The sequence below is a fragment of the Podarcis bocagei genome (assembly GCF_964188305.1).
Source record: "Podarcis bocagei genome assembly, chromosome: 17".
Classification (NCBI taxonomy): Eukaryota; Metazoa; Chordata; class Lepidosauria; order Squamata; family Lacertidae; genus Podarcis; species Podarcis bocagei.
In genome coordinates, this window is record NC_138143.1 from 35537948 (window position 1) to 35561616 (window position 23669).

At 45.7% G+C, this 23669-nt stretch overlaps 1 protein-coding gene across 1 annotated transcript in view; it reads left to right on the forward strand.

Moving 5' to 3' along the window:
• Nucleotides 1-23669, forward strand: part of RBPMS (RNA binding protein, mRNA processing factor) — a 79512-nt gene that overhangs the window by 44557 nt on the left and 11286 nt on the right. Inside the window, 2 exon segments of the mRNA XM_081176969.1 lie at nt 5235-5388; nt 11351-11481. Of these exon segments, the coding sequence (XP_081033095.1) occupies nt 5235-5388; nt 11351-11481 (285 nt within the window).

The window sequence follows — 23669 nt, forward strand, 5'->3', positions numbered from 1 at the left end:
TCTTATACATGACTAAGCTTTCTGCGGCTCTGGGTCACTGAATGAGAAGCGCAGATGGCTTTAGGTTTGTGAAACTGCTCCAAGTTATTCTTTTAAATGTTCCTGCGTAGGCTACCTCATAGGAATTTTGCCTGATAATGGAGTTGAAAACAATGCAGCTCATTGATCTTGTCAACATCAGGTTATGGATGAATACAGACAGATATCTAAAATGTAGCTGCCCTGTGCTGGGGGGGGGGGGGAACCCATCCATTCCGGATGTGACAGATGTGAAGATAATCTCTTGCTGTCGTTGCTGTCAAGTGATGACAACTCATATGTGAGTTCTCTCTACACATTGGCAATCCTTAAGTTGTACCCAGTACTCAGGAAAGCAGTATTATAAAGAAGTGTGTCTCCAAGCATATGAGGAATGAGTTTCCCTCAAAACTGATCTCCCCCAGCAACACCTTGTTACTGGGGAGAAGCATTCCTGAAGAGTACAATGTCTTCGCTTTGACACTGATTTTTGTTCGTTTTAAAGTACTGTTTCTTTGTCTTGTGTGGGGTGGGAGGGGAGTTAGCTGCCGCGAAATATAGTTATGTTCTGTGTGTACAGAGTTAACCTCATTATTGATGACCCTCAAGAGCAAAAATATCTTGAGTGCAGGGAACAATTTTTCAGACTAGGATAAAAAGCATGCAGCAAGTACTCTGGTTCCCTAGTCTGTTTTCCTGTCTTCATTTTTTATGTACAATGTCTTCTTGGCCCTGCTAATCTCCGGGGATAAGAGTGAAGCAGAGCAGGATACAGACTGCCTTATATGGTGCTGATACTAAAGATGTTTTAGGAATGTGACTTGCTCTAAAGCCTATGGCCCCAGTTTTTGCTGCCAAACAAATTAGGTCATTTAAACTTCTGAGGTTTTAAAAGGACGTTGGAACTTTAATTTGGAACAAGAAACTGATGTTTTTTTGTTGAATAGCTCAGACTCCCAGGGAGTCTAGGTTTGTAATTTTTTGTCAAGCTTCTTGACTCTTACTTGCTGGTGCAAGGTTTTTCCCCCTGGTTTAAAGTGAACAGGGAAACTTTTAAGGCAGGGGTCAGGAAACTTTTTCAGCAGGGGGCCGGTCCATTGTCCCTCAGACCTTGTGGGGGGCTGGACTGTATTTTTTTTGGGGGGGGGAATGAACGAATTCCTATGCCCCACAAATAACCCAGAGATGCATTTTAAATAAAAGGACACATTCTACGCATGTAAAAACACACTGATTCCCAGACTGTCTGCGGGCTGGATTTAGGAGGCGATTGGGCCGGATCCAGCCTCCGGGCCTTAGTTTGCCCACCCATGTTTTAAGGCCTGCTAAAAAACATATACGTACTTCAGTTTGCATTAAAATAATATTGGTCCTAGAATACAACACATGTGAGCCTCACTGCTTCACTGGGCATGAACAATGCATCTTGAGGCAAGGTGAAGTTGTACTGTGAAAAGTTAATGTTCTATCACAGTTGGCTCAGGCCTCTTTTCTATGACGGAAGGGTTGCCACATTCAGCCAAATCAAGAAGCAACCACGCTTTTCCTTGGACTGTATCATTTCACGCTGTTATGTATGAATGCTTCCTTGTGGTGGTGGTGGTGAGCTCTCTAGAAAATCAGCACATCTCTCTGGGCTGATAGCCACTGGATTGAGAGGTGAGGCAGTGACGCCCACTTCACCAGCCTGGTTTGGGATCTATTGCCCCTGGACTCCTCCCTCCCAGATCTCCATTGGTGACCATTCCATGTGTTAATGTGTGTAATTTGATTGTACTTGTTGCCATCTTCTTTCTGTGACATCTGTCACCTTGAATCTTTGCAGAAGCAGGACCCAAGATCCTCCTTAAACAGAGCACAGTAGGACCACCTTTTAATCCCAAACTGCCACATGGGACACATTTCAAGCCCACGTTTCTCTTGTAAATGTTGTCTGTCTTCAGGAGAGGAAGAGAGAGTTTGGATTTGAATTTAATATCCCGCTTTATCACTACCCTAAGGAGTCTCAAAGCGGCTTCCAAATCTCCTTCCCCTTCCTCCCCCCCCCCCCAAACAAACACTCTGTGAGGTGAGTGAGGCTGAGAGACTTCAGAGAAGTGTGACTAGCCCAAGGTCACCCAGCAGCTGCATGCGGGGGAGCGGAGAATCGAACCCGGTTCCCCAGATTACGAGTCCACCGCTCTTAACCACTACACCACACTGGCTCTCGGAAGGAAGCAGCTGTGGGGAGACAGTTCCAGGGGGAAAGTGGTGTCGCCTTCTCTCATTCGCAATTTCTGCCCTCCTGATGTTGCTTTTCAATACTTTTAAAGGCTGAAGCTGATGTTAATCTGTATTGTAGAATTAATTAGCTAGTGCCCCGGGTGAAGTCTCCAGAGGGGCGCCATTGAGGTTCCCAGCCTATGTGTGTTTGTACTCAAATGCACATGAGTGTGTGTGCGCCAAACTGGGTCTTTGACCCAGGTGAAATAAAGCTTAGTGTCCCTTGGTGAATGCCAAGAGAGAGTTGAGCAACATGTTGCTAGATGTTGCCTCATTATAGCTAATTAGAGGGTACCAACAGGGTAGTCTTTTTAATGGGTGATGGGTTATTGGGTTTTAGACCCAACATGAAATCTCATTTAGCAGTACACATTCAAGGAGGAGCTCTGTCCTTGGACTTACACATCCTATGGTCCTCACATGCACTGTCTGCTAGTAGGCAGCCATAATCCCAGAAATGAGTCACTGTTTGTCCATACAGCCCCAGCATTGCTTCTCCTGACTGGGAGCATCTATCTGTGGTAGAGGTCTTGGAGATGCCCAGGAATGGACCTGCAAACTTGGCATGCAAAGCATTGCTTTACCATGGAGATATGGCCCCTCCCTATGTTGCCCTCCCTGGCACAATACTTTGGAAGCATCTCTTGCTGGGGCAGTCAGCTCTGCAAATCGATTGTTGTGGGGCTAGTTCTCTTTCAGGCGGGTAAACCTGTATCTGACCTGTATGCCTGCAAGTGGGGAAATCACATGATTGAATTCTGTACGCTATAAAAAAATGCCTTTGGTGTGAGTTGGGTGTGGGTTGTATTTTAAATCACACTAAGTGTCTGCCTCACTGTTGTAGTTATGATTTATTCATCAGGGACCCTTTGCTATCTATTACTACAATGGGCAGATTGGGTTCAGAGGTTTCCAGATTTCCAGGTTTCCAGAGGTTTCTGGGGTACAGATACATGGGATTTCCATACTGAGCTTTGGTGGCGCAACTGTTCCTGCCTCTTTTCCTCCGTTCAGCGTAATGGAACACCAAAGCTTACAGCTGCTTGTTTTCCCCCACAACCTTAATGGACTCTTTATTTTTGTCTGTAGCTTATTTCAAGAATTTGCAAGCCCAGCTAACATAATTGTGTGTGCCTTTAATTAAAAATGAGAGTGAAGATGTCAAGCTTTATTTATTGCCTCATCCCACAAGTTTTCTCTCAATATTTAATTTCCCAGAGTCCGTCTCCCTAAAGATTCACATTTTCATAGGCCTTGTTTATCTTCTCCCACTTCTCTTGTTGTTAATTGAATTCATGACATCAGTCTTATCCACCCACGTCAAGTTGCAGCGTTCTGTTGGCAATGTTGTAGTGATGCATAGAAAAATTAGGTTCAAACAGTAGTGTCCTGTTTCTAAGACCAACAAAAATAAAATTTGGAAAGTATAGGGTGTGTCATTTCCTTCTGAGTCTTATGTTTGGGGCAGTCATACAGAGAACAGCTTGCAGCTCTGATTCTATCCTGGACAGCACACCATATGGAGGTGCACTTAATTTTTTTTGGTCAATGCACTAAACAAACAATTAGTTCGTCTCCAGTTTTAATAAACATTCAGAATGTTTGGAGTTGCCTGTATAGGATAGCAATGCTTATAGGATATTGGACAGACTTATGAAATTATTATTAAATTATTGTTGTCATCCCCCACTCAGAGTGGCTGGAGAAACTCAGCCAGATGAATGGGGTGTAAATATTATCATTAGCATTATCCTGTTGAAACCTACTTCCTCAAAAGACTAGAAGTGTCTTTCCCCAATATTTTATTGAAAGTCTCCAAAGGAAAATATTGTACACCTTCATTATGGATCTTTATATATTTTCCCGATGGGTAACATAAGTGAATGTCTCTCTGCATTTGTATACCCTTTTAGACAGGGAGAAAAGTTGGTCTTGATCTCTGATAGGCTAACATGTCTTAATTTCTTCAGCCTTTTAGTAATGGATTTGTTTCCTAGGCCATATACGCCCGTAAATTTCTCGTGAATCAGTTTGTCACAATCCTTCTTGAAATTGTGGCGGGTTAAACTGAAGAAATGCTACTTCTTAACCGAATCATTTTCTCTTACGGAGCCTTTTGAATGCCTCCTCCCACCCCATTCTGTCGTATGCCTATTTAAGGCAGCGGCTTTGGGTTTGCATTTCTCAGGAGGATGTTATGCAGACTTGGCACCATGTTTGAGGGTGCCCTGGGCAAAGTGCCCTGGTACGCACACACACCCCAGTAAAACTTATCAGGTGGTGGGCCAGGAACATTTTGTTCTTTTTTTTATATAAAAAGCTTCTTTTACCAGGGCAGACTGTGAAATGACGTGCTGGCTGAAGCTGCCCACCGCTTCCACTTTCCCGGAATACTTCTGGGTCCTGCTATGTCGTGCCTGGTGCTGATTTCAGACCTGATGCCACGCTCCTCTTTCTGGATTTATTTGCTTTGTATGATGCTGCTTCTATTGTATTCTCATGCTGTATGCAGTCTTGTTTGTTACTTAAAAAAAAAATTGCATATAATATTTTATTCAAACATTTTCACAATAACCTTCAAATCAAATACCGTATTTTTCCATGTATAAGACTAGGTTTCCCCCCTAAAAAATAATGTCCAAAATTTGGGGGCGTCTTATACATGGGGGCCATCTCTCCCCATTTTCTTAAATTGGAGGCCCCCAAAATAGGGGGCATCTTATACGTGGGGGCATCTTATAGATGGAAAAATACAGAAATTACATTGTTTCATAAGCTGACTTACTTCCCTCCACTCTACATTGTTTTTACTCACACCTTTCCCCCCGCATTATGTCTTTTATCTATTACAAAAGGTTTCTCTATTACAGTTAAGTGTTGTCCGTTACTTTCAGTGCAACCGTGATATCGCTGCAGGAAGAACTAACTCTCGTTCTTTCTCTTTCCGCAAAAAGGGAATCCGCTTTGACCCAGAAATTCCCCAGACGCTCCGGCTAGAGTTCGCCAAGGCCAACACGAAGATGGCCAAGAGCAAATTAGTGGGGACACCAAATCCAAGCACTCCTGCCACCCCCAACACTTTACCTCAGTTCATTACCAGGGAGCCATGTAAGTATGTGAGTGTGTGTGTGTGTCTGTGCTTCACCATAAAAGAGCAAGCAGTGGTATGTGCCTTAGATAGGAATGCTTGACTTGTCTGCAAATTCCTATATGATCTGTCCTGATCTCCACCTCCTGGACTAATGTGTGGATTGGAGCGTAGTAGTTCTTTGGATTTTGCAGTTTTCACCTGTGGCAAAACAGGAAGTGCCTGTGCTGCCCACCTCTGGTATTGGAATCAACTTTGAGTGAGATCTTGCCCAAAATTGGTGCCAATTCTGGCAGCAGGGCAGGCAGGGTACTCTTGGGGACTTCCGCCGCCCGAGGCAGCGGCCTCACCCTGCCTACTGGCTGTGCTGGCCCTGCACTTCTCTGAATTTTTGGCAAGTTTATCTACAATATTTAGGGAGCATTTTTTAGGGTGCTGTGGCAACAGTCTCTGTCTTAGAACATTGGTTGCACCAAGCAGATATAAAGTGGAGACAGGGGAAATTTCAAGCAAAGCAAAAGGGGTGTGCAGGTGTGTGAGTTTTGAGCCCCTTCTCCCCAAAGAATGCTCCCTCTCCCCTTCTCCCAAGTTGCTTTCCCCCTAGCCAGACCCGAAGGCTGTAAATCAGGACTCCATAGGGATATCTGGAAGGTGGAACGTATTTGAACTTCCAAAACGCTTTTGATAAAAGTGCCTTGCCATGGGCTCCTGAAGACATCTGGCAGTCATGGAATAAGAGAGCAGGTCCACATAAGGCAAAGTCACTGATAATAGGAAGCAGAGGGCAGAATTTTATGTACAGTTGTCTTAGCGTGTGTGTGTGTGTGGGGGGGATAAGCAGTGAGATCCCTGCCAAGCATGTGAACTGGCACTATTTAACTTGTTCATGAACAATCTGGAGTTGGGGCAGCAGTGAAGTTGGCAGATGGACACCAAATTATTGAACATCTGGCAAAGCCTAAGTGTGTCTTAAAATTAGGCGAATGGGTAACCAAATGGCAAATGAGAATTTAGTGAAAGTAATAAGTGCAAAAAACAAACAAACACAAAGCAACTTTTCTGTCTGAAACCTATTATTTCTACTTTTCCACTTCAACCGGCAACAGAGTTGCACTCAGTGCAGGTCAGTGTCATTCCCGTTTTCCACAAAATGGCCCCAGGAGAATGGAATGCTGTTGTTCCCATTGAGGCATTTTGCGTCAAAAGGTTTGGGCTATTCTGCTGTTTCTCCTTATTTACACATGAGTCATTTCCTGAATATCTTGGGAGCACTCCATCTATTCAGAAACATCTGAGGTGGCTCTGATTTGCTGCTGCTCAGCTAGGTAGGGGTTGCCAAATTTGCTATTAGATAAACTCACGGTGCGTCTCACGTGTGTCATCCCATTTGTGCCTCGGCTTGCTCTTTGCTGGAATACGACTGTCACGACTACGTGACAGATCTGATGTCCTCATTTTCGAGAGCGCAAGGTAAAACTGCCTGAGAGAGAAAAGCAACATAAATGTGTAACATAATTTTGTATTTTATTTTCTCTATACGTTTGCTAGAATCATGAAAAAGTAGCTTGAATAAGCATAGGAAATGGAACACATTTGGGATTCCCAATTTTGGTAAAGACTGGTCCAGTTCATATGTCACATTAAACTGTAATTTACAGCAAACCATAGTTTAATGTGACTGAGCATTATGTGAACAACCCAAAGCAAACTGGTTACTGCTTGTGGTATGTTTCAAGGAAGCAAACTGTGAGCCCAGGCTTGGACAACATGTCTTCCAGACGGGCTTGTTTCGCGCACTGTGTGGAGCGTGCACCGGGAAGCTGCTTAGTTACAGGGGTCAGCAGGCTTTTTCAGCAGGGGGCCGGTCCACAATCCCTCAGACCTTGTGGGGGCCGGACTATATTTTGAAAAAATAATAATGAACGAATTCCTATGCCCCACAAATAACCCAGAGATGCATTTTAAATAAAAGCACACATTCTACTCACGTAAAAACACGCTGATTCCCAAACTGTCCGCGGGCCGGATTTAGAAGGCGATTGGGCCGAATCCAGCCTCCGGGCCTTAGTTTGCCTACCCATGCATTACACTTTGGTTTGTTTTAGGCTATGGTTTGATGTGATATGCAGATCACTCCTGTATACAGTGGTACCTCGGGTTACATATACGCTTCAGGTTACATACGCTTCAGGTTACAGACACCCCTAACCCAGAAATAGTACCTCGGGTTAAGAACTTTGCTTCAGGATGAAAGCAGAAATCACGCAGCAGCGGCGCGGCAGCAGCAGGAGGCCCCATTAGCTAAAGTGGTGCTTCAGGTTAAGAACAGTTTCAGGTTAAGAACGGACCTCCAGAACAAATGTAAGTACTTAACCCGAGGTACCACTGTATCTCAAAGACTGAGCAAATGGTCATAACTGTAACACTTTGGCTCATGTTGTGTATGCTTGGAGGCTTGTTCATTTTTGGCTCCAGTATTGTTCCTGGTTCAACAGAGGTTTGCAGTACATTTTAATACTTGAAGAACCTGCAAAAACCAGTCTTACTGGAGACAGTGGTAGGATGAAGAAAACAACAAAAACACACGTGTAGACACCACTACCAATAACGATTGTCTTCAACTCTCTTTGAAATAGTTGTCAGTCTCCCAGAGTATTCATGTGGTGTGACATTATTACACCCGATGTGTCATATTGCTCATAGAAGGGTAGTTTTGTAACTGAGCCAATGCGACTTTTTGTTGTTTTGCCTGGCTCGACCCTTTGTTTCCCATTATACATTTCACATGTTGGGAAATGGCCCCTGGGACGCCCAACGATGATAGCATTCCATCTGAACACGTGACACTTCATAGTCCCTGACCCCAAGGAGCTTGCAACCGAAATGTCAACAGAGAGAAGAGAACAGGGAGAGGATGAAATGCCAGAGGCGCAAAGGGAGCAGAAGGGTATGTGTGGCTGCAAGTGCCCTTTCTGCAATTTCCAGCAGAGCAACTTCCGAAAAGAGGGGCCCAGGTTACATGGCAGCGTCCCTTAGTGTTGCATTCTTGCTAAACTCCTCCTGGCTCACATATTTCGGGGAAGGTTCGGGAGCTCTTGCGTGTATTTATAGGCTTGTTGCTCTCTGCTCGAGAATGACCACAAAGCTTAGGAATGAATGGCGGAAGGGAACGTTGTTAACATTAGCCCTTGCCAACTTTTCACTGTTTATCTTGCTTTTAAAACCAACAGGACAAACACTTAATCTCTGCTGTAATTAAAGTACTTCCCTGTCAGCTCCCACTGGGGCTTTGCTTGGATGTTCTCTGCCATGGCGTCTTGCGGGTGGAAGAAGAGGATTTCTTTAAAGCTGAGGGTAGTGCGGATGGCTCAAGACGCCTTCAGTGAGATTCCAACCTTCCCTGATGCTTTGCCCACCTCCTCTCATACCTGGAAGGAAGCTCAGGGGCACTTGGGCAAAGCAAATCGTGATAGGAGGAGAAGTACTGTATTTTTTGCTCCATAAGGCGCACCTAATTTTTTTTTGGGGGGGGAGAGAGAATTCAAGGGGGAAAAAATATGCGGCTCTTGGGGGCCTTTGCGGGAGGTGGGGGAAGGGACAGAGCCAGGAATAGCCACGCGAAGCCCCCCAGGGCAGCGGGATGAAGGCTCCAGAGCTGCCTTCCCGCTGATCCCCGGCGCTGGCGGTGGGGGAAGCGCAGCTTTCCCCCAACGCCAGCCCCACAAGCTCGGGGAACAGCCTTTCTGCTGCTCCCTGACCTGCTCTTTGGGGAAAGCCACCGCCAGCCCCAAAGAGCAGGTCGGGGAGCAGCGGAAAGGCTGCGCGCAGCCTTCCCGCTGCTCCCAGAGCTTGTCGGGGCTGGCGAGGGAAGCCCGGGTCCCCCCCAGTCCCAGGGACCACACATTCGCTCCATAAGATGCACAGACATTTCCCCTTAGATTTTAAGAGGGAAAAGTGCATCTTATGGAGCGAAAAACACGGTAATAGGTTGATAGTTGCCAGCTCTACCCTCGGGTTGCTGCTGTCAAAACAGCTGGGGAGGGGAGCAGTCCTAGCAGAGGATCACATCCTGTCACTGAGTGGGAGTGAGGGGACAATAAGCCACCCACTTCTCCCTGACCGGTGTGGCACCAGCAGTTGGTTTTAGGGGGCTTTTTTGTTGGTGGGAAGGGGGCAAAAAGAGAGAGGTTGAGTTGATGCTGGGCTTGTAACGAAGACGCAGTTCAACTGTTTCGGAAGAAATGGATCAAGCCTCTTCTAACCTCAGAAATAATAATTATTATTTATTAAATTTCCATGCCACCCATCATCCAAAGATCGCAGGGTGGTTTACAGTATAAAAACACAAAAACACATACCACAATAACAAATGGAAACAATAACATGCACACACCCCAGGCCATAGATTGTTTAATTACACAAAGGTCTGGGAGAAGAGAAATGTATTTGCCTGGTGCCTAAAGGTGTATAATGAAGGCGCCAGGCGAGCTTCCCTGGCGAGAGCATTCCACAGATGGGGAGCCACTGCAGAAAAGGCCCTTCCTCGTGTTGCCGCCCTCCAGACCTCTCATGGAGGAAACACACATAAATCGTTTTGAAATGAAGCCAATTAAGATTGAGATGCATCTTTCATCACTACCCACTAGATTAAGAAAAGTGGTAGCTTGTTCACAAGCTCTCAGAGAAGACAGGGAGCTGCACTCATGCAGCCCAGCATGGCATGCGGATTCTGCTGTTATGGAAACGTTTGGTTCTTGGATGTGTCATATGCAGAATGGTGAAGTCTAAGCTGGCTCAATGGATATTTCAGCTCTGGCATGGTGGTGCTTATGAAAAATTCAAGTTCGGTGCAAGGCATTGTTAGGGAAAAGACTGAAAATAAAAAACTGCCTGTATGATAATTGGCATTTTGGTAGGATCGCATTTGAAGTGTGTACTTTTCAGGTGACCTGTCTCAAAAGGTGATCTGGAAAAGGCACAGGAAACGGCAACCAAAACTGTCAATGGATAATTGCACCTTTCTTTTTGCCAAGCAAGGATGGAGCTGAAATTATGAGTAGTTATCCTGGCTGCCCTAGATACGTCTAAACTCTTCAGGGACGGGTGACTAGTGGAGGTAGGGAGAAGCACTAGGTAGGAGGCCTTCATGAGGGGTGCCAAAGGAAAGAGGAGGAATATGCTGGTATTGTAACTTAAATAAGGTACCTGAACCACTGATATGTTGTTGTACTGCTGTGAAAGGGTAGAAGATAACCTTCATTATCATATAGACTCTTTATTTTGATCTGTGCAGAATGGCATTCTGTGTGCCCCCTCTCCCTCCCATTCTTAAGATGACTGGATTGTTTTTCATTGGGGAGACAAATGTAGTGGGGTAGCTGAGACTAATCTCTGAGTTAGGAAGTCCTGAGTTCAAATCTTGACTGTGATTGGCATGCCAAGAACAACCTTGGCTTCACATTGTGGTTTGAAGCAAGCTATGGTCCCTGGTTTAGATGTAACAGGGTACTGTGGTTTGTTGCCTATGCTCACACCAGGGGAAGAGCGAAGCGGGAGCCACTAGGGCATCCACGGTAAACAGTTAACTATGGCTTACTATGATGTGTATCTAGATCAGGATGCAAAGTGCCACAGCCATAAGAGTTCATTCGCCCAGAATCTGTATTCTTTCATCAGAATACTTTTGAGTGGCTCACTTGCCGCCTCTTAACAACAGCTGTAGACTGCCTTGCGTTTCTTTCTCCAGCCGACAAAACACCCAGTTTCCTTTCGGACAATAGCCCTGTTCCTTAACGTAAGTTGCAGGCTTTGGCGCCCTAACTCAGAGCAGAATTTTTGTACCTGCTCTTCGGATTCCGTTTCCTAAGGAGAAGGCAGAGGGAGTTGGCGGGACCTCCTTGAGCTCCACTCTTGTGTTTGCCGTTTTGTTTCCTGCATTTGCTGTTTTTATAACCATGAACTCTCCTTATTCTTCTCTTGCAGATGAGCTCACAGTGCCTGCACTTTACCCCAGTAGCCCTGAAGTGTGGGCGCCGTACCCTCTCTACCCAGCGGAGTTAGCACCTGCTCTACCCCCGCCTGCTTTCACCTACCCTGCTTCACTGCATGCCCAGGTAATTTATACCAATCAGTCACACCTTCACCCACGTTATACCACCTGATCCTCTCCAGTGCACCCCGAACGACTAACACCTGTCTAGCTAACAGGCACCCCAGAGAGATATTAATGATCACATCTCGATCAAGCTGACGCATTCTCCTTGGGACTACTGGGGAACGGACTTAGGAAAAATTGACGGCACCCCACTGCCTGATAGAACCGTGAACACCTTTCTCTCCTCGAGTAATTTCACTTCTGTTCACACGAGGCAGCGAGAAATACCTGCCAGGTCTTTGCACACATATATACCCCCTTGTATATATGGACTCTGCTTCCCAGGCTTGCCTTTGCCACAGTTTTGCTTCAAAGTTCCAAGGCTAAATTGTCTTTACAACGGATAAGGGGAAGGTGTGCAAGAGCGTGTTTATGTACACGTGTGTTTCTAAAGCCAGAGAGAAGGGAGGTAGATGGAGCAAAAATCTGGCCTCTTAAGTCACATGGGGGAATTTGCATTGTGAGCAGCTACCGTATTTTTTGCTCTATAAGACGCAGCAGACCACAAGGCGCACCTAGTTTTTGGAGGAGGAAAACAAGAAAAATATTCTGAATCTCAGAAGCCAGAACATCAAGAGGGATTGCTGTGCAGTGAAAGCAGCAATCCTTCTTGCTGTTCTGGCTTCTGGGATAGCTGTGCAGCCTGCATTCGCTCCATAAGACGCACACACATTTCCCCTTACTTTTTAGGAGGGAAAAAGTGAGTCTTATAGAGCAAAAAATACGGTACTTCATACACGTTCTGAACTGTAGCAAAACAAAGTTACCGAGTGAAAACTTAACTGCGATGTGCATATGACCGCTTGTAATCCAGTTGCCTGAATTGTTCTCCGTTCCCAGCGAGTCAGAGAAAATCCTGAATTGTTGCTTGGACATGATGTTGGCCTACAGAAGGTCTAATGAACCAGCACTTAACCCAGATAATACGAGATGCTGACAATAGGCCTGTTGAGCTGGGAAGGAGCGTTCAGGCTGTTTTTCGATGCGGGTCACACTCCGGCAGGAAAAGCGGGTTTATAGCTTATTCCCTTTGATCCTGCTTTTGTTACTTGATACTCAGAGGTCATTGGCAGCAAGGAGTGCCTTTTTTCCAGCTCCATGTTGGCTAGCTGTTCTCTTTTCTAGTGGCTAAAGAAATAAGTCATGGGGCGTTCTTGCAGGCTTGGATATTGCAGTGTGCTCTATGCTCTTTTGATAAATGTCTGAAAGTTTCAGCTGCAGAAAATAGGCTCTTGTCCAGGAGTGGAGATTATTACACCTATTAAAGAGCCACATTGGTTCTCGGTATGTGGCCCATTTCAGAGTGCCGGTACTGACCTTCCGAAGCCTTAAAGAGCCTGGATATTCAGAGGTTTGCACAGCCTGCATATCTTAAGACATGATGGGGAAACATACAGATGTACAACTGAGATACTGCTTTGTGAACCTAGTTAGTGGAGGCGTGGGCGATGGCAGTGAGATTTAGAGTCTGCCTTGGGAGGCCTGCGCGGCTGACACTGCCCTTTCCCAGCTTTTAGGAAACATGTTAAGGTCTTCCTGTTTGGGTGGCCCTTTTTGGTTCTCTGGAGTTGGAGGAAGAAGTTGCTTTTGTTTCTTTGCAGTTCTGCTTGGTTGGTTTCAGGCTCTGTTGTTGCTATGGGGTGTTCTGTGTTCACTGAAGTGATGATTTCATTGCCACTTCAAGAGGCCGACAGGGCTGATTAAGCAGAGTATACATTTTTAAATATATCTCTGTGCCAAGAGCTTTGAATTTTATTGCATGGTTTCACCCAGTCAGAAATCTAGGAAGGAAAACCCCCTTGCCTCTTGGCAAGCTAGTCTTTGTAACATTCTTTTGAGGGATCTTATGTACACGTTGTTAAATTCCCACCTGGCGAATGGCTTTCCAGCTATTGGGGGGCAGCTCATAACCTCCCTCTCCCCCTTTTGGCAAATGCTGAAATAAACATGTTCAGAAGTAAACTGAAAATTCTGAAGAAGTGTGCATGCACACGAAAGCTTATACCCAGAACAAACTTAGTTGGTCTCTAACGCGCTACTGGACAATTTTTTAATTTATTTTGACTGCACCAGACCAGCACGGCTACCTACCTGACTGTGGGATAATGTAACACATGATGCATTAACACAAGGATCAGACATATTTTAGAGTTGGTATATGGGTCAATTGAACATTTGATGGTAAGGAGATCCATTTTCCTGCCTGTAACTCAGTACCACCTTGGTTCTTGTTCCTGAAGTCCATTCAAGTTCTGTAAACGTTTGCAAACCAAGGCTTCCTGCACTCAATTGGAAGCTGCAGAAGCAGCGTCGAACGTTTGGGTTCCAAAGAACGTTTGCAAACCGGAACACTCACTTCCGGGTTTGCGGCATTTGGGAACCAAAACGTTCGAGTCGCAAGACGGTCAACAACCAAGGTACGACTGTAGTTTTAAATTCTAATAGGAGGATGTTAGGACAGTTTAGTGAGGACTGAACACAACATAACCACTAGGTTAGGTTTGAGGGGTGGGGTGGGCAGGGAGCAGGTTTTTACATAGAGATGAAATACGGTTCTAAAACAGAGAACTTTAGGAAACCTCAAGTAAATATCTCATCCTCCAAGTTCAGGCTAGGTGTTGTGTTTATTCCAGCCTCAGGAATAATGATCAAGTCCTAGTGTTTACAGCTTGATGAGACCTCTTATCTTCTTTAGTGCCTAGATTCATAGACCTTGGTAAATTCTGTGGCTACATGGACCATAGTTAAGATAGCCTGACCTCATTCTGTATGGTGAAGCATGATAATATCATCTGATGCTTCTTTAATCCAGGCCATATCTCTTCTTAAAGTCCATCACTGGTAATCAGCCTGAATGCACCCAGTGCTATATAGCATTGTTGAAACTTAAGTGACCTGACTTGGGAGGCCAGTGCAAGCTGCTCAGCGCTCTTGTAAAGAAGTATGCAGTGTGCATTATTAAAAGACAGGAATAAAGGTTTGGCCAGGCTAGCTTATGCCATGATTGATTGACTGATGTTGCAATGTGCATAATTTCTGGCCTTACCTGTAAAGATTACAAGGAGATAATACAACTTTAAATCTTTCGAATGGAATGCCTTCTGGCAGTTTTTTTTGTCTCCCATGAATATTGTCTGTGGCTAAACCAGTTCATCCTACACGAGTGCAAAAGTGCAGGTCCCTACCCAGATAGTTTACAATCTGTAATTTGTCATGAGGAAACCACAGAGGAAGGGGGGGAAGTGGAGGCAGGAGTTAACAAGGGGAAGAATGTGTCTTATTCCAATGGCGAAGCCTTGGGCTTAGTTACAGTGGCATGTGAGGACCAGGGGTTTTCTGAAGCTTTCTCTGGAACACAAGTTCTGAACTAGGGCATTTAGGCAAGGGCTTAGCTTTGAAGGCACATGAAGCGATTGCTAATCAGTTGTGTGTGCGTGGTTAAAAAAAGAATCTTACAGCAGTAGTCAAACCTATTTGAAGTTAGGCACCATCATTCTGCTTTGCTTGTTTCTCCTAGAACAGGGGTGGCCAACTCCCAAGAGACTGCGATCTACTCACAGAATTGAAAACTGGCAGTGATCTACCCCCTTTTGGGGGGTTCAGGTCAAAGTTGTTGAGCCTTTTTTACCAGTAGATCACGATCGACCTATTGGACATCCCTGTCATAGAACACTACATTTTCTTACCTTAATTGAAAATCTAGTGGAAGACAAGATGCTTGAAAATATCCCTTTCCTAAAATTTCCCCACTCTGAGGCCTGAGTCTCTCTCTTCTTGGTTAAAAGTAGCAAGTACCCTTTTTATTTTTTGAGAGGCACTTTCGTTGCTGGAGGCAGCCACCTAGGAGGCCATTAGGGTTCTCTGAGTGGTCCTTGGCCCATGGTTTATAGCTAAACCAGCTCATCCTACAAAAGGGCAGGTCCCGAACCTGCAATATACACACCAAGAAGCAGATATCTTATTCTTTTCTGGCACATTAGATAGGTCAGGTTCTTGTGTCAGCTGCCTGGGCTGGAAGTCACAGGGCAAGTCTCGCAACCCTCATTTTCAGGGATGGCCCCAGCTTTGCGGAGGCGGGGATGGTGTGTATTCTCCTCTGCAATTTTCCAGCCAGGTTGTGCTAACGTAATACACAAAACTGAACATGAAAACGGGAGTATGATGGCATTCTGGAGCAAATGAGACCTTTGCCCAAGCCACAGCCTTCCTCCTCTTAAAAGGGAATAAAAGTTACAGCCTGAAAACTTGGGGAAAGAATAAATGAGAACGTAGCCAGAGCTTGAGGAAAACAGTTTCTGACATGGAGGGAAAGGGGAAATAAGCTTCAAATGGAACACTATCTTTTATTCACGACCTGCAGTGGGGCGGACTGCGAGCGCACGACTGAAAATAACCCCCCCAAGCTCCACACCTCTCTGGCAAAGTGGGAGGCAAGAATGCCAAGTAATGTATGTTCTGTCACAAGGACTTTTTCTGCTCGCTGAACCTTGCTGCCTGGGACTCCTAATGGCCCCTGAGAGCCGGCGCACTCTAGTTAAAAATTAACAAACAAAGGGAGGGAAAAGTAATTAAATATGGATGGCGGTAATCGCTGAGGAGCATGTCTGGCCCGAACGGCTGCACGCTTGAGCGCTCCCGTGCAGCTCGGCACATCCTGCAAGTTTAGAAGAACCCTGCGGTGAGCTTCCCGGGAAGATTTGCCCATTAAATCTCCGGGGAGGGGCGGCTGCGCTAGGAGGGGATGGGCGAGAGCGCAAGACTTTCAGGCAGACACAATGGGAGACCTGTGGCACAAGCTTGAGGAGTGATGGAATGGCGGCCAGGGAGGAATTTAAAAGGGCAGGTCCTTCTTGGCATCATCTTTCCTCAAAATAAAAGGCTTTCCGTAAGGTGTTGCAGATCCATTGCATTGTAAGGGCTGCAGAGTCAACATGCATTGCAAAGCTGGGTGTGTGAGTGTTTGTTGTGGATCGCCTTGCTGCAAACTTCTTGTCTTTATCAGGTTTGGTTTCTTCTTCCTCCTCCTGGAAGTATTCCATTACTGAAGGATTTGTCTCTTCTCAAGCCCACCACTTTCCAATCTCTCTTTTTACTCTTTCCCTTCTGCCTTCTCCATTCCACACTTTATTTTTTTACATGCGTGAACTTCCTCTACCCCACGCCATCCCTTAATGCACAACTTTTGAGCTGCTCTAGGCAGCAAAACAAACTAATCCATAACTTGCACATTCTAAGAGCTCTGACAAGGCATGCAGTTTGTAGTGCTTCTGATTTCCACACACCAGGCCATATTAGGGTACTTTGAACTGTGATCTCCCTCCACCACAGGCCCCACTGAGGACAAAGATTCTAGCTGGGTGGTTTCCTGCCTGTGCTGAGAATGGGAGCTTGGGATTGCTTGGGAAGAGAACACTTTTGACTTCCTGGGTAGACAGCAGTTTTAGCACCTAATGCACTTTCCCCAACACTTGAGATTTTTGCAGGTAGCTGCGTGTCATTTGCATTTTACCTTTACCCTGTAGCAATGGTGAGGCTTAGCATCACAGCTGTCAGTCTTCCACCCAAGGTGGGCTGTTAATGCATCAAGTACAAGATGTATTGACAGCCTGTGCTGGATATGAAATTGAATCCACAGTGAAGTCCAAATCAGAAATATGTAATCGTGTCATTTGCATGTTGCTGGTAGATCTAAATGTACATATTGTAGAGTTGCTGAGATTTCTTCATAGATTTAAAACTGGAATAGTACTATCCAAATTACTGTACATTGCACACTGGATATGTTCCTGCTTTGTTTTCTTTCTGTTTTAAGCCGTACCGACACGGGTGGTGCTGTGGGTTAAACCACAGAGCCTAGGACTTGCCAATCAGAAGGTCGGCGCTTCAAATCCCCGCGACGGGGTGAGCTCCCGTTGCTCGGTCCCTGCTCCTGCCAACCTAGCAGTTCGAAAGCACGTCAAAGTGCAAGTAGATAAATAGGTACCACTCTGGCGGGAAGGTAAACAGCGTTTCCGTGCGCTGCTCTGGTTCGCCAAAAGCGGCTTAGTCATGCTGGCCACATGACCCGGAAGCTGTATGCTGGCTCCCTCGGCCAATAAAGCGAGATGAGCGCCGCAACCCCAGAGTCGGTCACGACTGGACCTAATGGTCAGGGGTCCCTTTTCCTTTACCTCATTTCCCATGTTGTCATTTCAGTTGCTGTTTCATACATTGTCATCACATGTGGATATTTGCTGTTCTGTCCAAAATGACTCCCTGGGCGTCATGCAATTCATAAATTGTAGTCTTGGAAGGGATCCCAAGGATCATCAAAGAGCAATTGGGCTGCGATAGATGGCTTGTAGGTGTTAGATTGGGCAGGCCATGTGCTGTTGTTAGTCCAAGTGCCAGAAAGGTATTTTGTGCTTGCTTCCTGGCACTGCAAGCCACTATGTCTTAATCTGCTTTAGCACTTTGAAAGCACATCTGGCGTAAGATGGAAGCAACAAACTCAAAGAAGAGGTGCTTTCTGTTGAGAAATTTGGGCACAGCAATGGCTGCGTTGGTTGTGCCGATCCTTCCAATGTGCCTGGATTAGCAGTGGTTGGTATCCTGAATGTTGCAGGCACTGGCAGCCCACAACCAGAGCACCAGGTAACCCCCCAAACCCATGTAGTCCTCTGCCGTAGAATCTGTTGACAAACCAAGTGATGCCGCAGCTAGTTATGACTGTGGTGAGTGGTGGGATATGAACAAGAATAGTTTACTACAAACCAGGCTGTACCATCGATGGGTGGGTGGAATCGAGAGGGGAGTAAGGGCAAGCTTGCACAACGCCATGTGGGTCTTTCTTGCAAGACAGGCCTTTTGCGCCATAATAGTTGAGCAAATCTCTAGGCAGCTCGCCATTTGTGCAGGGGTTGCGTTTGAGATCATCCCATGCATTGGCGGACTCTGCCCACCCACCCCTTCCTGCCCCATTTTTGGGCCGCTTCCAGGTCCACAGTGATGACCATGCGTCAATCAGATGCGTGTAAAAAGGTTGCTGCCTGTTTCCTTCTTGTCTGGGCAGCCCAGGACCTCCATAAACTCTGCCCAGGCTTGTGCCCTGGGGAAGGGTACTTTGGGGCTGCTAACACAACAAAAGCAATGTGGGAGGCAGCAGTTACAAGTTCCCGGTCTTTGCAGCCACAGCAGGCTCTCGGATTCTCCAGCCGTTTAACTTCCTTCCTGGAGGCGCCCCCCGTTATGTTCCATTACAGAAGGATGCGAACAGTTAACGTTGGAGAGGTGGACGTCAGAAAATCAAATTAAAATTCAAAATGGCCTTGATAGAATGGTAAACTGCCATTTTTTATGTGTGGGGAGTTCAATCCTTCTCAAAATGATTAAGGTTTTAAATGACAATTTTAGGTTATATTTTAGTGATCAAGATTTAATATATATTTTTAACTGCTGCTATATCTCTATCGTCTCTGTTATACCCAATTGCAATTCAACGTATTCCTGTTGTGTTTTATGATTTTCCTGATATTCTAAGTAAGCCGGAACTGGTCTGTGACCGTAATAATAAAATTCATTCAATCCTCCTCAGTTTGCACACGCAAGAGGTTTCCCCGAGTACCCAAATGCTGCAAGAAGCAGGATTGAACTCCCTGCAAATCAGCCAGTGTGTGAGGAGTTGAATCCTGCTTGGTTGCTGTTTGCCATTATCCCACTCCTGTGGGCCAACGCTGGCAGATGGATGGTACCACTCACACACCACACCCATCCCCTGATGTCATTATGATGTCAGATGATTGACTGGTGAGTGGGTCTGCCCTCTTGTCAAAGTTTGCCCAAGGGGAAAGGGAGGGAGAGAGAAAGCCGAAAGCTTCCCTACTCCTGCGATGAGAGGTAATAGTTCAATTTGACTGTGCGCTCGTCAAATCTTATCTGGACTGCTGCATCCAGTTCTGGGCACCAAACTTGGAGACAAACTGGAATTACTTCAAAGGGGGCAGTGAAGATGGCTGGTGGGAAAGCAATCCTGTGCAGAAAGATTGAAGGAGAGAAGCCTTGAGGAGAGATATCATGTTGCTGTTTAGTCGTTTAGTCGTGTCCGCCTCTTCGTGACCCCATGGACCAGAGCACACCAGGCACTCCTGTCTTCCACTGCCTCCTGCAGTTTGGTCAGACTCATGCTGGTAGCTTTGAGAACACTATCCAGCCATCTCGTCCTCTGTCGTCCCCTTCTCCTTGTGCCCTCCATCTTTCCCAACATCAGGGTCTTTTCCAGGGAGTCTTCTCTTCTCATGAGGTGGCCAAAGTATTGGAGCCTCAGCTTCAGGATCTGTCCTTCCAGTGAGCACTCAGGGCTGATTTCCTTAAGAATGGATAGGTTTGGTCCTTAAGAATGGATAGGTTTGATGTCATAGCACTCTTCAAAATACTTGAATGGCTCTTACATATAGAAGAAAGACTCATTCAAGACTAGATTTAATGTTGCTTAACTTACAAGGGATGGGACGCGGGTGGCGCTGTGGGTTAAACCACAGAGCCTAGGACTTGCCGACCAGAAGGTCGGCGGTTCGAATCCCCGCAATAGAGTGAGCTCCCGTTGCTCGGTCCCTGCTCCTGCCAACCTAGCAGTTCGAAAGCACCTCAAAGTGCAAGTAGATAAATAGGTACCACTCTGGCGGGAAGGTAAACAGCGTTTCCATGCGCTGCTCTGGTTTGCCAAAAGCGGCTTAGTCATGCTGGCCACATGACCCGGAAGCTGTACGCCGGCTCCCTCGGCCAATAAAGCGAGATGAGCGCTGCAACCCCAGAGTCGGCCACGACTGGACCTAGTGGTCAGGGGTCCCCTTTACCTAACTTACAAGGATGTAAATTTGGCTTGAATATTAGGAGAAACTTGCTGATGGTAAGAGCAGCTAAAAATCGAAACTTCTTAGAAGTCAGGGGGCAGTGCTTTTCCTTGCTTGAGGTTGTAAAACAAGCTGGATGGTCATTGGCTGGGGATGCCCCCCCCCAGTTGCACTGCAGGGTTGGAGTGGGATTCAAATGGTGCTGTTTAAGGACAGATGAGCATTCAAATTCACACTTGTTCCATATCTTCTGTCTCCTTTCCTCCCCATTCTCCCTGCCTCTCAAGTACTGGGTTTGTAATATTGTTAATCAGGCAGATTAATCTATTTTTAAAACTTTTGATCAAGTAACAAGGTTCCCTGATTAACTAGGCAAATGTAAGTGTATTTAAATTTTTTTTTTAAAGCCACACACACCATTTTAGGAAAGTTGTTCACCGTTTTCTTGAACACACGAGGAGGTGCCTCTTTGATTAATTAAGGATGGTGCTTGCTGCTTCATCTAAAAGCATAAAAATAACTATTTTTATCCCTTTCTTCATGTGAGCACCTTTAATTCTCATTGGATTCCTTTAAGTTGGTGACAAGCCCTGTCAGATGTACAGATTGTACAGTATTGACTGGCCCAACAGACCTAGAGGCAGAAAACTCTGTAAGTAAAGGCCTCCGCATAATGTTTTTTCTCCTCCCTTTGCATTTCTTCAGTGAAACTGAGTTGGGAAAGGGTCGGCTGGTGGTTCAGGACACTGTAGCAGTTTGTGCCAGGACTGTTTTGCACGCCGCACCATTAAGCATAGCCTTTAAGACTTCTGAAGCATGAACGAGACAAGCAAATGTTTTGAAAAGACTTGTGTGTCACGCAGGACTAGCTCGCTTCCCTGTCAAATGTACATGTGGGTCTGTTCCTGGGTGTGGTGGGGAATTGCCCCAAGGAATTATGGGAGTTACTTGGGTTCTGTACAACCTCTTGGTCAGAGACTTCAGGGATACGGCTTGCGTCAAGGTGTAAAGAAGCCCCCTTTTCCCCGCCATTTCACTTGCGTACACGACCTCCCACACCAACACCACTGTTCAGTTAAATAGGTGGCTGTTCTTCTAAACTAGCCTGCCGCTTGCCTTGTCATATTAAGCAGAAAAATCATGGAACTTACTCATGGTAGTTACAAAGGTGTGAGAGAGGGGGGTGTAGGTGCTGGTGGAGGAACTACATTGTGTTCTTTCTCTGAGGTGTAGCTGCCAGAGAAAGACGCATGTTGGGTGGGAGCAGAACAGAAGGGGTACCATGTTCAGAACTCTTTCCCTAGGCATGTTTGCATGGCACAGTCATAACAATTTTTAGGGCCCAGGTGAATGCCTCTTTGCCATGTGAATTTTTGACAGCATTTAAGATCCTTGTGGACTTTCGCTATTTTTGTGTTGCAGCGGCAACTAGGACTGCTCCATTTGCTTGTTACATTGCATTGCTGTTGCAGTGAAGTAATGCTTTTGTCCCAGAAGTCTTTTTGTGTTTGTTTGTTTGTTTGCTTGTTTGAAACGAGAGACAGGGATAGTTTAAAGGTTCACTTGTCTTTCACCACTGCATTTGTACATGACCCATATCTTTGAGAAAAGAATCATCTGCACAAGTCTTAGGTTGCAATCCTACACACTCCTGAGATTGAATTCCAGTGTTGAAGCCAGTGGGACATGCATCTGAATAGAAGGCGCACCTAAGATTTCACCGTGGGTGGGTTTGGAATTAGGCACCCAAACCATAGTATGGCTTTGAATTCATTAATAATAATACTTTAATTTTATTTTATTTTTATTTATACCCTGCCCATCTGGCTGGGTTGCCTCAGCCACTCTGGGTGGATTCCAACACATATAAAAACTTGCTGTATGTTCCCCCCACACTTCTAATTGCTACGTGATAAAAGATAATCTTAGCAGCAGTCTCTGGCTTTGCTTTGCCCCTGCCCTCTTGCCCGACTTACTCATTTGCGCTCATTTGAACTCAGAAGAGGCCAGCTGCTCTAAATGGGAGGGCAGGCTTTGTGCAGCTTGGAAAAAGATGGTGCAAGGAAGTAATTGGACTTGTCATCTAGGCATAGACTTGTAGGGCAGGAGCTCTTTCTTGGTCCTGTTTAGGGGTCTTGTAGGGTTTGCTTAAGGGACGCGGGTGGCGCTGTGGGTTAAAGCACAGAGCCTAGGACTTGCTGATCAGAAGGTTGGCGGTTCGAATCCCCGCGATGGGGTGAGCTCCCGTTGCTCAGTCCTTGCTCCTGCCAACCTAGCAGTTTGAAATCACGTCAAAGTGCAAGTAGATAAATAGGTACCACTCTGGTGGGAAGGTAAACAGTGTTTCCGTGTGCTGCTCTGGTTTGCCAGAAGCGGCTTAGTCATGCTGGCCACATGACTGTACGCCGGCTCCCTCGGCCAATAAAGCGAGATGAGCGCCGCAACCCCAGAGTCGTCCACAACTGGACCTAATGGTCAGGGGTCCCTTTACCTTTACTAGGGTTTGCTTCCGGTAAGGCACCCCCTTTCCCAGAGTCCTTATGAGTCTTCTTCCCCCACCAACCTTCTTGTCTGGTAGTTGAGAATCTTCAGAGTATACTATTGAAAAGTTAGTGGTAGTCAGACTGGATGTTTAAGTATATGTAACTGCTTTCATTCCCCCCCCCCAAAAAAAAAATATCACACATGAGAATTGCTAAGGGTCTTGCTAGACCACTTCCTTTTGTAGCAATTCCAATACACTGTGCTAGATGCTGTTTGGTTTTAATTTTATTTCTATTGCTTCTTATATTTTGTATCTTGCTGCATTACCATTTGAATTCCATAGCTTCCCAAGTGTAATAAAATAAGAGATAAGTGGTAAAATACAACGTAAAACCAGTGCAAATTAATGTGATAGTTGATGTGCCATCTCCTGCCTTCAGCCACAAATCCACAGACTTGTCGTGGACCACCTGAACGATGCTTGTGGACAACTGGTGGTCCGTGGGCCAGTTTTGCAGCCCTTCCACTTTCAGTAGATGGACTCATACAAATAAAAATGAATGTGCCTGTTCTGTTTAAAATAAGGAGGCAAGGCATATTGCATGCCCACAAATTTTATAATGAACATTTGTTTTCTTAAAAATCCTTGCTTCTGGAAATGTTTGTGTGTACACATGCGGTAGAGAATATATATATATCACACTCTGAAATTAGCATAGCTCTACTGACACCACCAGCACAACTTGAAGGCTTTGATTCATTTTAGCTGCTTTCTCACTTAATGCAACACTTGCATCTGTTTTGATGGGATGGCTGGTGTCAATTGCCAGGAAAT